Source organism: Colobus angolensis, unplaced genomic scaffold (assembly GCF_000951035.1).
Source record: "Colobus angolensis palliatus isolate OR3802 unplaced genomic scaffold, Cang.pa_1.0 Scaffold59, whole genome shotgun sequence".
NCBI classification, from domain to species: Eukaryota; Metazoa; Chordata; class Mammalia; order Primates; family Cercopithecidae; genus Colobus; species Colobus angolensis.
In genome coordinates this window covers 4,813,953-4,828,435 of record NW_012119487.1, presented here as the reverse complement: position 1 = coordinate 4,828,435, position 14,483 = coordinate 4,813,953, and the positions used below count along the sequence as shown (strand labels likewise).

General features: G+C 36.8%; 1 protein-coding gene across 2 annotated transcripts in view; it reads right to left on the bottom strand.

Moving 5' to 3' along the window:
- The window catches only part of RABGAP1L (RAB GTPase activating protein 1-like), an 812,347-nt gene that overhangs the window by 707,992 nt on the left and 89,872 nt on the right, over positions 1 to 14,483 (bottom strand). For both annotated transcript variants that reach the window (XM_011962353.1, XM_011962352.1), the window contains exons 6-7: positions 13,442 to 13,599; positions 11,493 to 11,603 (exon numbers count right to left, since the gene is read on the bottom strand). In XM_011962353.1, the coding sequence (XP_011817743.1) occupies positions 11,493 to 11,603; positions 13,442 to 13,599 (269 nt within the window). The remainder of the gene's footprint in view (positions 1 to 11,492; positions 11,604 to 13,441; positions 13,600 to 14,483) is intronic.

Genomic DNA, 14,483 nt, shown 5'->3' with positions numbered 1-14,483 from the left:
GGAGAATGGCATAAACCCGGGACGCGGAGCTTGCAGTGAGCTGAGATCCGGCCACTGCACTCCAGCCTGGGCGACAGAGCGAGACTCCGTCTCAAAAAAAAAAGAAATAAAATAAAATAATCATATCCTATTTATAGGTACTTAACATTGACCCCTGTAAACATCCCCCAGTCCCCAAAAAAGAAAGAAAAAATCATACAGAAGAGTCAAATGAAAAGGCTTTAGGAAGAATAGCAAGATGGTCTTGATTCAAATACTTGTGTTGCCAATTATAAGCTAGATATCATAGCAAGGCCAAAAAAAAAAAACATGCTTTAGCTCCCTATTCCCTGTAAAAAAAAAAAAAAAAAAAAAAGTAAATAAAAGATAATCTCCTTTGCAGGGTTCCTTGCTTTAGTATGAAAAAGGCTCTGCGTGGAATGGAAATAAACATATTGTAGAAAAAAATCGTTGTTTTTTCCTTGCCGTTATTGTGACAGTAAAAAGATTATCTAAACCACTTTTTGTTTTGTTTTTCCCGGAAAAATATCAGAAACTTTATGGATGGCTTAATATCACTAGATATTAATTCAATTAGATACTGTAAGTCAGAATTCTATTAGGACAGAAAACACAGTAATCTAAACAGGGGAAAATTACTATAAAGAATTGTTAATTGTCATAATAGAGTAACTATAAAGAGAATTATAACCCTAAACTCTGGGCTGCAGCCAGCAAAGGCTGGCAGGTAGGTGGGCAAAGGAAATCAGGGCTTCCAGAGCCAGCTCACTGGCAGTGTGGTACGAGGCCTGGGGCACACAATGTCTATGTCAGGAGGGCTGTAGGAGGGCCTCACTGAGACAGAACCAAAGCTATGAGCTCACGGAGGGACTGCATGCACTGGGTGCACAGCTAGGTTGAACCAAAGATCAGCAAAAGCACTGGATCTTGTAGCAAGAGCAAGAAAACAATAAATGTAACACATCAGAAACAAAAGAAACCCCATCTTCCTGCAGTGTCCCTGCAACACCCTCTACTGGCATAATTTAATATTGTGCTTGCTGCAAAGAAGAAATGTTTAAAGCTCCATTAATGCAGATCAGGTAAGAGGACAGATTTGGAGCCAAGGGGTAATAACCTGATAACTGGGCAGGATTGGGTTAAAATACCCAATCTCTTCCAATTACTTAGCAGCCAGGCTACATATCCAAATTTCTTAAACCAAAAAATTAAATTTTTATATTATAGAGTATACTGTGATTTATAAAAGGATTCAAAAAGAGCTGCAATAGAAGTGTGCAAATTGTACCAATGCCAATTTCCTAGTGGTGATACTGTACTATGGTTATGTAAGATGTTACCACAGGGGGAAATGGGGAAGCATACATGGAGCATCTCTATACTATTATTGCAATTTCCTGTGCATCTACAATTACTTCAAACTGGAATTTTTTTAATGAGCTCCAAAACATCTAGAATCAATCAACTTATGAGAACACATTACAGACAACAATATATGTTTTCATTGCTCATATTTTAAAAGTATTTCTTAAAATACAATGCTGAAAAGGTAATAGTATTACATCCACATTTAATACTTAAACCATGATGCCACCTCTCCCAACTGGGTGCCAACAGAAGCCAGCAATGAAAAGACGCTGAAAATTCTGTACTGATTACAAGTTGCACTGGGAGTTATACCTGATATAAATGATGAATTGATGGGTGCTGACGAGTTGATGGGTGCAGCACACCAACATGGCAGAAGCATACATATGTAACAGGGAGGGGTTGCATTGGGAGTTATACCTGATATAAATGATGAATTGATGGGTGCTGACGAGTTGATGGGTGCAGCACACCAACATGGCAGAAGCATACATATGTAACAAACCTGCACGCTATGCACATGTACCCTAGAACTGAAAGTATAATAAAAAAATAAAAATAAATAAAAAAAAACAAGTTTCACTTCAAAGGCTGAGAGTCAGATAGAAGCTTCCAATTATTCACTCCCCAAATTATTCACCTGAAAATGCCAATAGCTTTCTATCAATTGTCACATGAAGTCATTAACAGAGAACAATGAAAGTACTTTTGTATAAGTAAGTAATGCCTGCTTTCCTAAGGAAAAAGACAGTTATCTTTCTACTGCCTTAAAAGAAAACACAAGCAGGACAAGTGAATAAGCTCACAGGGCAGCTTTTCAAACATTATGCAGAGGATGGGTCATCCCACTCATCTATTCCCATTTTCAGGAAGGGGAAGAATGATACCCTCTAAGAGAAATTATTAGAACATCCAAAATTCTTTATTTTGCTGTAAAAGTTTATAAACATACTAATTTACATAAGAGAATAAAACATCCAAATCAGACTAACATCTAGGCAATTTCAAGGCAGTAACTTGAGTTTTTTCCTAAATAAAACTGTAACAACTTGCTAAGGCGAAAGTAAAAGTAAGTACCAAGTAAATTCAGCAAAAGACCCTCAGAATGGTCTAACGTGAAGTTACAGCAGTCAAAAAATAAGAAACAATTCAAATTCTACTGTCCATCAAATTTCGTGATGGCAAATCACACTAAAAAACTGTTTCGCAAGAAGAAAAGAGTCCCTGGGTGAGTTTTTCAGTACTCCTTGTCTAAGAAATCTTTTCCTCAAGAAAATAACACACGGAAAGGTACTATCAATCACCCATGCTACAGGGTATGGTTCTTATCACTTCAGTTTCTCATTATAAAGTTTGTGCTGCAAGCCAGCAAGCACAAACTGAAAACTGAAACAAAATTGCTACAGAAAGAGGCACATCACTGAACTCTCCAAATGATCAAACTACCTGATCTGATATGATCACTGCCTTTTAGAAATGATGTGTTTTTTTTCTAATGTATATATGATTGTATCCCCCCAAATCAATGTGAGATAGAAGTGGCTCATGGAAATCCTTCTTTTCCAAAAGTATTGGCCCATGTTACTCACTGCAAATTGCGTTGTGTACTTATAACAACTCTAATCATTATATTCAGCTTGCTGTATCACTACTTCATTCTGGTTAGCACAAGTATTAATATGAGGGCAGACCCCGAGAACACAGTGATAGGACAGACATAAAACCCTGGTGCCAAAAATTGCCTCCTGATTACTCTTCCCCAAGGCCTGAAATTACCATTATTGGAACCTCTTCATGTTAAAGAATAATAAAGAGGCTCATTTTCTAAATGTATATGGTATTATTTGTCTTGAATCATTTTATCATGAAGTAAGAAGTAATACTTGGCAAAAAAATCAACTAGACAGAGCACTAATACAGCAAAAACTGAAAAATTTTCCCTTTCTCTTTTCTGACCTTTGGAATATTGAGCATAGCAAACTATTCAAAGCATCCAAGTGGGTGCTAAGTAATAGTGCTAGTAATACTGCATTTAGGTAACAGTGCTAGTAATAATGTATTTTAAACACTATCAAGGCTTTAAAAATACATATCAATGTAATAGTATGCAAGAAATCTTTTGTAATATGTATGTATGTGGTGATACCAAAACCCATAATAATGGCAGCTAGTCAGTGAGAGAAATGATCACCATTTCTGTTTTGGGAACACCAGAAGACCCTGACCTCATGTGCACAAACTTTAACATCTCAGTTGGAGGCCCTCCATAAGTAAGCTTCGGCCTACCACTCTTCACACATTTCATATACAATGATCTTGCTTTCTCCTCTTAGTTGTTAATGTTGGCTTTCTCTTCTACAAATCAGCTTTTCTCCCAAGGCACTGAGGGTTTGAAATTCCTGAGCAATCACTTGAATGCCCTAACATCTAAGTTCGCACTTTTAAATTCTGCTGAAAAGATACCAAAGAATACCAATTCATTTATCTTCAAATTGGCTTAATTTTAAACCTAGTATATAATCAAGATTTAATTGGGTTTAGCCTTTAAGAGTACACACTCAGAAAACAGATGATCCTGGTTTAAATCCTGGCTCTACCAGTTTCTGGCCACGTAACCAAAGTTACTTAACCTGATTAAACCTCTGTTTCATCATCTGTAAAAACGGAGTAATAGGCCAGGCACCGTGGCTCACCCCTGTAATCCCAGCACTTTGGGAGGCTGAGGTGGGCAGATCATGAGGTCAGGAGTTCAAGACCAGCCTGACCAATATGGTGAAACCCTGTCTCTACTAAAAATACAAAAATTAGCCGGTGTGTTGGTGCACGCCTGTAGACCCAGCTACTTGGGAGGCTGAGACAGAAGAATTGCTTGAACCCAAGAGGCAGAGGTTGCAGTGAGCCAAGATCACACCACTGTACTCCAGCCTGGGCGACAGAGCAAGACTCTACCTCAAAAAAAAAAAAAAAAAAAGTAATTATAATAGTACCTTCCTCACATGTTTAGATAAGTTGTTCAATGGCCATCAAACAGTAAGTGTTCATTAAATGTTGGCCATTATTATTGCTTTTTTATATCCAGTTATTAAATAAAACTTAATATGTGATATCCAACATAGGTAATCAAGAAAAGGAAAAGAATATTGGAAGTTTTCATGACTTGAGAAGTTTTCATACATTCTTTAAAAAATATAGGATTTTATTGGTGCAATATTCAGTTATTAATTCCATATTATAACAAATTTAGCCAATGCTCTATCTTTATAAAATGTTATATACTTTTTATTCATTTATCCAAGTATTTAAAAAGAAGCAGTAAAGAGTAAGAACATGTATTCTAGTACCAGATGTACTTAGTTAAAAATTAATTTTATAGCCTCCATCAAGTTACGTAACTTTTGTACCTCAGTTTCCTCAACTGCAAAATGAAGATAATAGTACCTAAACCTCATAAATACTACCTAGAACAGTGCCTGGCACTGAGAAAGTGCTAAGCAGGAGTAAGTAGCTAAGTATAAGCTCCGTGTTCCAAGCACTATACTAGATGCTGGGGATTCTGGGATAAACAACACAGTACTTGTTATCAAACGGGTCAAAACAGACAACTGCAGTATAATTTGCAAAATATCTAGATATAAACAACCCTTAAGCCCTTGGATGTACACAGAAATGGCTTCTTTCATAATATATTTTTCAAAAAAAAAAAAAAACAGAATATTGGCCAGGCATGGTGGCTCACACTTGTAATCCCAGCACTTTGGGAGGCTGAGGCAGGAGGATTACTTGAAGCCAGGAGTTTGGGACCAGCCCAGACAACTAAGCGAGACCCTGTCTCTATAAAAAATAAATAAGACAAGATAAAATTAGCCCAGAGTAGTGGTGGGCACCTGTAGTCCCAGCTACTTGGGAGGCTGAGGCAAGAAGACAGCTTGACCCCACGAGTTGAAGGCTGCAGTGAGCTATGATTACAGCACTGCACTCCAGTCTGGGCAACACAGCAAGGTCCTGTCACCAAAAACAAACAACAACAACAAAAAAAAAAAACTGAATGTTGAAAATTTTACATAATTTAAAAAATGATTTAAAAAAATTTTTAATGATACATTTTATTTTCTCCTTCAGAAGATAAGCAAAAATTATATAATTTGAAGGATTTTCTTTCACACCAGTGTTTTGATAGTACAAATGAACTTGTCAGCAGCAGTTATTAAAGATTTCGGTCAGGCACAGTGGCTCACGCCTATAATCCCAGCACTTTAGGAAACCAAGTCAAGATCACTTGAACTCAGGAGTTCAAGACCAGCCTGGGCAGCACAGGGAGACCCCCATCTCTCCAAAAAATTTTTTTAATTAGCCATAAACGATGGCATGTGCCTGTAGTCTCAGCTCCTCAGGAGGCTAACATGGGAGGATGGCTTGAAACTAGGCAATGGAAGATGTAGTGAGCCAGGATCACACCACTGCACTCCAGTCTGGGTGACAGAGTGAGACCCTGCCTAACAGAAAAGATTCGGAGGTGTTAAGAATTTTCTTGGTAAGGCTGCCACCTGCTGGACAATCTTAAATTCCACTGTTTACAGTCTGATTTAAACATTTAAATACCACATTTAACCCAACGAAATGCAAACGTTTCTTTTACCAACATAGAAAAATCCAAGAATTTACAAAATCTTGTGTATCACAGGTAATTTGATCTGTTATGCTGAACAAAGTATTGTTTAGGGAAGAGTCATTCACCTGAAGAAATTTTAGTCAATTAACATTTGGATGTTTACAGAGATTATCTGACAAAATCAGTGGAAAAGGAAGCAACGCAATTTAACATGGATTCAGTAATCACTGTTGGATATATGAGTCCATGGTTGCAAGTGTCAGATATTAGCATCAGCAAAATAGTTATGTTAAAATAAAAGCAATGTAATTTAGCCATTCCACAAGTACAATACACATCTCTCAAAACATATATACAATAATACAACTCTTCTGTGTCAATTAAAAAAGAAATAAAACCAATATAGTATTTATGTATTCAAAGTAATTTTAAAAACAATTGTCCCAATGTGTACAAATGTGTACTCATGTTTTTGGTAAAATATCTAATGATAGTAGCATATACTGATTCAAAAGGCATTTTCTCTCAACTCAAGCAGAAGTTGACATAATGTGCTCTGGAAAAAATACCTTAAAATTATTCAAAAAGTAGCTTTAATGATGATGAAGACACTGATATTAAAGATTATGAGAGTCTGATAAAATTGTTTTATGAATATAAGAGTGGGCAAAAAGTAACATTTCTAAGTTATTGTTTTGTGTAATATATTCAAATGTGTGTGCAAATGTTTTACCCAGTTAGCAAAGAACATATATAGAATTAGGCATTCAACTATTTCACCTATGTTTGTCTAGGTTTCTATATTCAAGTTGCTCAAACTTGGAACTTACTGAGAAAAGGAAGGATTGCCTATCTTCACATTTAGGCACAGTTTAGGCATAATATACCACTTAATCATAAAAGTCCAAGATTTTAAAATAACACTTATTCAAAGTTAATTAATTCAATACCTAGTACTTCTTTGTGTTGCTACAGACTTGTTAAATTGAAAGATGCTTTGTTAGGCTAAAAAGGATGATGATGCTTTAAAAAATGATGGAGGCATGTCATAAAGATAGGGTTTGAAGGGGCTCCAACTGGTTGATTCTGGGGCAATCTGAACACCAAAATAATTAGGTACTTCAATCAATTATGTAGTACTGGGGGGAGGAGGGGGGTTAATTTAGGAATCTGTACCAATAACAAGTAGTTAAACGGAAGAAAAGGGAAAGATCTGGTTTACATCCAAATGCCAAGGACTGAATGCAAAATGTAGAGAAAAGGCAAGAGTTGAGAAATCAATCATTTTGCAATCATCATAGTACAGACTAGATCCAACAAGAATCATAAAAGAATGTTAAAATTAAGGAGGAAATTTTGATGAGGAGCAGGATATATTTTCATGGTTGGTTTTTTTGTTTTGTTTTGTTGAGATGAAGTCTCACTGTTACCAGGCAGGAGTGCAATTGGCTCACTGCGACCACCACTTCCTGGGTTCAAGAGATTCTCCTGTCTCAGCCTCCTGAGTAGCTGGGACTACTGGCGCCTGCCACCATGCCCAGCTAATTTTTGTATTTTTAGTAGAGACAGGGTTTCACCATGTTAGCCAGGATGGTCTCAATCTGTTGACCTCCTGATCTGCCTGCCTCAGCCTCCCAAACTGCTGGAATCACAGGCGTGAGCCACTGTGCCCAGCATATTTTCATGATCTTAATGTGTTTCTTCATAGACTGCTTACCAGTTGCAAGGGAGAAAAAAAGTAAACATAGAGGGAAGAAATCAGACATCTTAACTATGTAATCAAAATTAACATCATCATCAAGGGACAGATGGCTATCAAGCGCCTCCAGATGTGATACTCTGTGAAGGATGCATAACTTATGCAGCAGTATATAATCTGAATTTAATCACAAGGAAATATTAAACAAAGCCAAAAAATGGGCAATATTATATTAAAATGAGGAAAAATGGATATATTCTCCAAAAACGTCCACATCTTAAGAGACAGAGGAAGGCTGTGGAAATGTTCCAGGTTAAAGAAAGCTAAAAAGACATACAGTAACTAAATGCAATATCTAATCCTAGAATGAATCCTGAACTGGAGGAGGGAAAAGGATATTATTAGGTTAACTGGCAAAATAGGAAGGTAAATGGAAGGTAGATTAAAAGTAGTGTATGAATGCTAAATTCACGTAGGTTGGTAAGTATACTGTGGTGACGTAAGCGACATCCCTATTTTTGTAAAATATACACTAAAGCATAGGGGAAAAGGGCCATGATGCATTTAACTCACTCTTAAAAGTGTTCAGGAAAACAATTGTATGTACATAGGGAGTAGCAGGGAGAAGAGAAAGAGAATGCAAGCTGGGCGCAGTGGTTCATGCCCGTAATCCCAGAACTTTCGGAGGCTGAGGCAGGTAGATCATTTGAGGTCAGGAGTTCGAGACCAGCCTGACCAACATGGTGAAACCCCATCAATACTAAAAATATACAAAATTAGCCAGGTATAGTAGAGCACACCTGTAATCTCAGCTACACAGGAGGCTGAGGCAGGAGAATAGCTGGAACCCGGGTGGTGGAGGTTGCAATGAGCCAAGATCAGGCCACGGCACTCCAGGAGGGCTGACAGAGCGAGACTTTGTCTCAAAAAAAAAAAAAAAGAAAGAGAATGCAAAGCAAATTAGGTAAAATGTCTCCAATATATGAGATTTTAGTAACATTGGTAACACTGAGATATTGGTAACAATCTTGGTAAAGAGTATACAGGTCTTCTCTCTACTAGTTTGATTGTTTTTAACTCTTCTGTAAGTTTGAAATTACTTCCAAATAAAAAGTTTAAAACATTGCTATATATAATGCTTACCCCTAAAAACTAAAAGGTTCCTATATGTAAAATGTAACCGTATTATTTTGGAACTGTAATATTCAACATCAAAAATACCTTATCTTCAACTATTTTTCATCAATTTTAAGAAAGTCATCAATTTTAAGACTCACCATTATTTTTTATATCTCATAAAAAAAGTGACAACTATAATCATAAGATGCCTCTCAAAAGAAGACATTTATGCGGCCAACAAACATATGAAAAAAAGCTCATCACCACTGGCCATTAGAGAAATGCAAATCCAAACCACAATAAGATACCATCTCACGCCAGTTAGAATGGCGATCATTAAAAAGTCAAGAAACAACAGATGCTGAAGAGGATGTGGAGAAATAGGAACGCTTTTACACTGCTGGCAGGAGTGTAAATCAGTTCAACCATTGTGGAAGACAGGGTGGCAATTCCTCAAAGATCTGGAACCAGAAATACCATGTGACCCAGCAATCCCATTACCAAAGGATTATAAATCATTCTACTATAAAGACACATGTACATGTATGTTTATTGCAGCACTATTCACAATAGCAAAGACTTGGAATCAACCCAAATGCCCATCAATGACAGACTGGATAAAGAAAATGTGGCACATATACACCATGGAATACTATGCAGCCATAAAAAAGATTGAGTTCATGTCCTTTGCAGGGACACAGAGGAAGCTGGAAACCATCATTCTCAGCAAGCATAGGAACAGAAAACCAAATACCACATGTTCTCACTCATAAGTGGGAGTTGAACAATGAGAACACATGGATCCAGGGAGGGGAACATCACACACCAGTGCCTGACAGGGTTTGGGGGCAAGGGAAGGGACAGCATTAGGATAAACAGGCAATGTATGTGGGGCTTAAAATCTAGATGACAGGTTGATGGGTGTAGTAAACCACCATGGCACAGATATACCTATGTAACAAACCTGCATGTTCTGCACATGTATCCCAGAACTTAAAAAGTATTTTTTTAAAATGCCATCAATTATAAGACAAACTACAATTTCAGAGATGTTCAATATGAAAACACATGCATCTTAAAATTGATAAAAGATGGTTTTTACATATGGCCAAACTTTGCAAGCAATTAAAAACACATGCATGCATCACTGTACCAAGATGCTGAACAAAACTTTTCCTGTTGCCTGGCAGGATTCAAAGTTGGGAACAAAGTGGAGCTAGACAGCCTACCTTCTAAAAAAAACTGCAGATAATTGGGGGCCAGATACCTTCTCCTAGATTTAAGAGGAACAGAAGTGGCCATGATGCCATCAGCCAGCAACTAAATTGCCTCCCACTCTCATCCCAGTCTAGAGACTATGGAGGGAAGAGGGAAGTGTCATAGTATACAGCAGTCTTGATGAAGAGGCTTTTATTTCTCTTCAGCATCACCAACTTCCCTGGAAATACAGAAATATCTGTGGAAATACAGAAATATCTGTATTTCCAGTTTCTGCCACAACAAATAATACCTCAAAGTTAAATAAACATCTTTTGTTGTTTGACTGAGGTACAGATTGACTTCAGTACTTGCCGATAATTGACTGAAGTACCTAATTATTTTACTGTTCAGATTGCCCGAGAAGTAACCAGTTGGAGCCCCTTCAAACCCTATCTTTATGATATGCCCCCATCATTTTTTTTTTAGCACTTCCTTTTTGGCATAATAAAGCAACTTTCAATTTAACAAATATATAGCAACAAAGACAAAGTAGTAGGTATTGAATTAACTTTGAATTAGGTTTATTAATAAACATCCTTACAGATATGTCCTTAAATAGTGATACTTCTATTTCCAATAGCACAGATTTCCTAAAATAAGACTTATGTGTCCAATTATAGGTATTTTTTAAATCTTTATATATGTTGCCTGATTTTCAGAAAGGACATACATACATTTTACATTTCCATTAACAGTATGAGAATTCCTTTTCCCCATACCCCCACCATCACTACGTATTTTTGCAATCTGGTATCTTAAGGTTACTATAATTCACATTTCCCTATATTTTTGTGAATGAGGACCTCTTTACATATGTTTGTTAGCCATCCAGTAGCTTTCCTCTCATCTATTTATACTCTGACCTGTTTTTCTCCTCTGCTTTCCGCCAATTGTTAAGAAATTTATGTATATTGTAGACATTAACTTTTCCTATATCATCTATATTTCAAATTTTTTTCCAGAACTATCATTTCTTATTGACTTTATTTATATCTTTTGTCCTACCATTCCTTTGTTTTCTGAATGGCTTTCCTGTGAATTGACACACAAGTATATGTATATGTATTTATATATTTTAAAAATATGTATCTTTTAAAGTTTCTGAAATTCCAGCAGCTAAGTGGCAGAGTAATCGAAAGTAACTGAAAAAGTATTTATGCTGTAGGTAAATAAGGAACAAGAAAAAGGGATGTGAACAAACCCAGTTGTAGCAGTTATGACTGAAAAACTAAAGCCATTTCATGTTTACTTACCCCAACAATTGAGATTTTCAATGAACCAGTTACATCTAACTTAAAGTAGAGAAAGTATTATTAATTATTCTCATTTTTAATTGGAGAAAATGAAGCACAGTGAAAAGCCACACTGAGCAATGCATCTGAGACAGTAACAATGTCAATACAAGTTTTTGGTAGCATTTAGGAGCAAGCTGCTTACCTTTCAATAGCTAATTCCTTGTTAGAAAGTTGCTGCACTGTAATCACAACCTTCTTCTCTATTCCTTGTTTTAATTTGAAATAAAATTTATCTCTATCCTTAGGCACAGGGCTGAAATATTCAAAAGGAATAGGAATTACCAGTAATCTAATAAAATGATGAAATACCTATTCCACGGTTAAAACAAAACAATGAAGTGTTTAAGCAACAACAATCTTATTCTTAAGATATACTGAACTCTCACCTTGCCACAGGCAGCAAACTATAAATTTTATAGTCAGCAACACAGCCATTATTATTTTTTAAATTGAGTTTACAAAAGTCTTATATTTTGTCTTCTAACCAAGGTTAAAAGCAAGATCTTAAAAATTACAACATGGCGAAGCGCGGTGGCTTACACCTGCAGTCCCAGCACTTTGGGAGGCCAAGGCAGGCGGATCACTTGAGATCAAGAGTTTGAGGCCAGCCTAGCCAACATGGTGAAACCCCATTTCTACTAAAAATACAAAAACTAGCTGAGTGGTGGTGCACGCTTGTAGTCCCAGCTACTCGGGAGGCTGAGGCAGGAGAACTGGTTGAACCCAAGAGGCAGAGGTTGCAGTAAGCCAAGATCGCACTGCTGCACTCCTGCCTGGGCGACAGAGCAAGACTATCTCAAAAAAAAAAAAAAAAGAGAGAGAGAACATGATAAATTTCAGTTTTAAAACGAATTTAGGAATAATGTTTACTTAAAATTGTTAAGAGTGTCACATGTCTGGTTTAGCTGGTTGGGTGATCATAAGTGCCTGTAAAACAGCAAAATCCAAAGCAAAGGAAGTGAGAAAAGCATACTTTTAGACACATAGAATTTGAGATGACTGTAATGTATCCATGAATATATAAATAAAAGATGGCAACGAGATACATAACAGGGACAAGTTAATTAAATTCTAGCCTAGGCTAGACCATTCTTACAAATTAATTCATTAAAACAATCAATGTATAAAATATGGGTTGTCTTATCTAAAAAGAAAAAATATCTTGAGCAACTTTGACATGACCTCAATTTCTATGTCTGTAAAGCTACAGATAAAATACCTAGCTAGCAACTACTCTTAGAATTAAAGGCACAGCTAAGGAAAAAAGTTGAGCATTAAATAATATAACTGTTTCCTATTAACTGTCTATATCTGAACTGGAGGAAAACATTCTAAATATACAAAAGAAAGAAATGGTTAATTAAGTGGTGATCAAACCATATATTATCAGTTACTGTTAAAAACAATTTTGATTAGCACACTTAACATAAAGAAAAAAAGGTAAATATATACAATTGTGTAAAAATTCCCCTAGAAATAAACAAAGGGAACAGACCAAAGTTAAAAGTGACTGTGGCTGACAAGATCATAGTTTTTATTCTACTTTTATTATTTTACTAAATTTTCTCAAGTATCAGTATCTGTTAAACCTTTAAGAAAATAAGTGTCTGACCGGGCGTGGTGGATCACACCTATAATCCCAGCACTTTGGGAGGCCAAGGCAGGCAGATCACCTGAGGTCAGGACTTCGAGACAAGCCTGGCCAATATGGTGAAATCCCGTCTCTCCTAAAAATACAAACATTAGCCAGGCATGGTGGCAGGTGCCTGTAATCCGAGCTACTTGGGAGGCCGAGGCAGGAGAATCACTGGAACCCAGGAGGCGGAGGTGGCAATGAGTCGAGATTGTGCCATTGCACACTCCTGCCTGGGTGACAAGAGCAAAACTCTATCTCAAAAAAAAAAAAAAAGAAAAAGAAAAAAAAAGGAAAGAAATATCTGACAAGCACGAGAATAAAAATATTCATTTGCCAGTCAAATATTTATCAGTTTGAGGCTTTATGCCAACATTGTATAGTTTCTTGAAACTTTGTGTGAGCCTATATTATACTCCAGACACAATGCTAATTTTTAATCTTTCCAAATGCCTCACCTAAAGTTTCCTTTTCCATCATCTTCTTTTACCTCCAAAGAGACACTGAAGGTAAACACATCACTGTCGGGGGTAGGAATAACTGAGTCTTTAACATCAGACACTTGTCTGGAAGAACGTTTGAATGCTGTAGAGAAACTATACAAAATTCTGCTTACCTAAAAGAATAAAAAAGGAAATACCATTAGGCAAAGGTTTTAATTACATTCTGATAGCCTTCTCTCCGAACTCTTGAATCTATAATTTTCCATGACAATTTTCTTTAGCAGAATATATATATTTATATATATAGTCCAAGTATTTATCAGATGTTTAGAATTACATGACATTTTCATCACTTGTGCATTTAAAAAAAGAGGGTGTGAACAACTTTTGGTGGTAAATGTAGACCATCTAAACTCTAAATTATTACAACCTAAAAACTATCATCAATGTGAAGTCCAAGAAGGGAAATATTGCAGAAATTTCGCTTAAAAAGTAAATTAACAGAATTTTTTACTTTGAAATTAATAATGGGGTATCATTTCACTTCACGGAAACTTAAGTTCAGATCTGAGGAGGGCTTTCAAATGTACACAAAGTTCAACAGTAAGCACCACCAGCTTACATACTGAAGACCGGAAGAGAACTATGATTTAGGAGCTGCAACTAGAATCCGAGCATCTTGAGAATGAAGAAAGGCAAGAGGGCCGGGCACGGTGGAGCCACGCCTGCAATCCCAGCACTTTGGGAGGCCAAGGTGGGCAGATCACGAGGTCAGGAGTTCAAGACCAGCCTGGCCAGCATGGTGAAACCCCATCTCTAATAAAAACAGAAAAAATTAGCAGTGCATGGTGGTGCACACCTGTAATCTTAGCTTCTCGGGAGGCTGAAGCAGGAGAATTGCCTGAACCTGGCAGGCGGAGGTTGCAGTGAGCCATTGCGTGACTGCTCTAGCCTGGGTGATGTACGACTGTCTCAAAAAAACAAAAAGAAAGAAAGAAAAGAAAGAGAAAAGAAAAGAAGGGAGGGAGGGAAGGAGGGAAGGAGGGAAGGAGGGAAG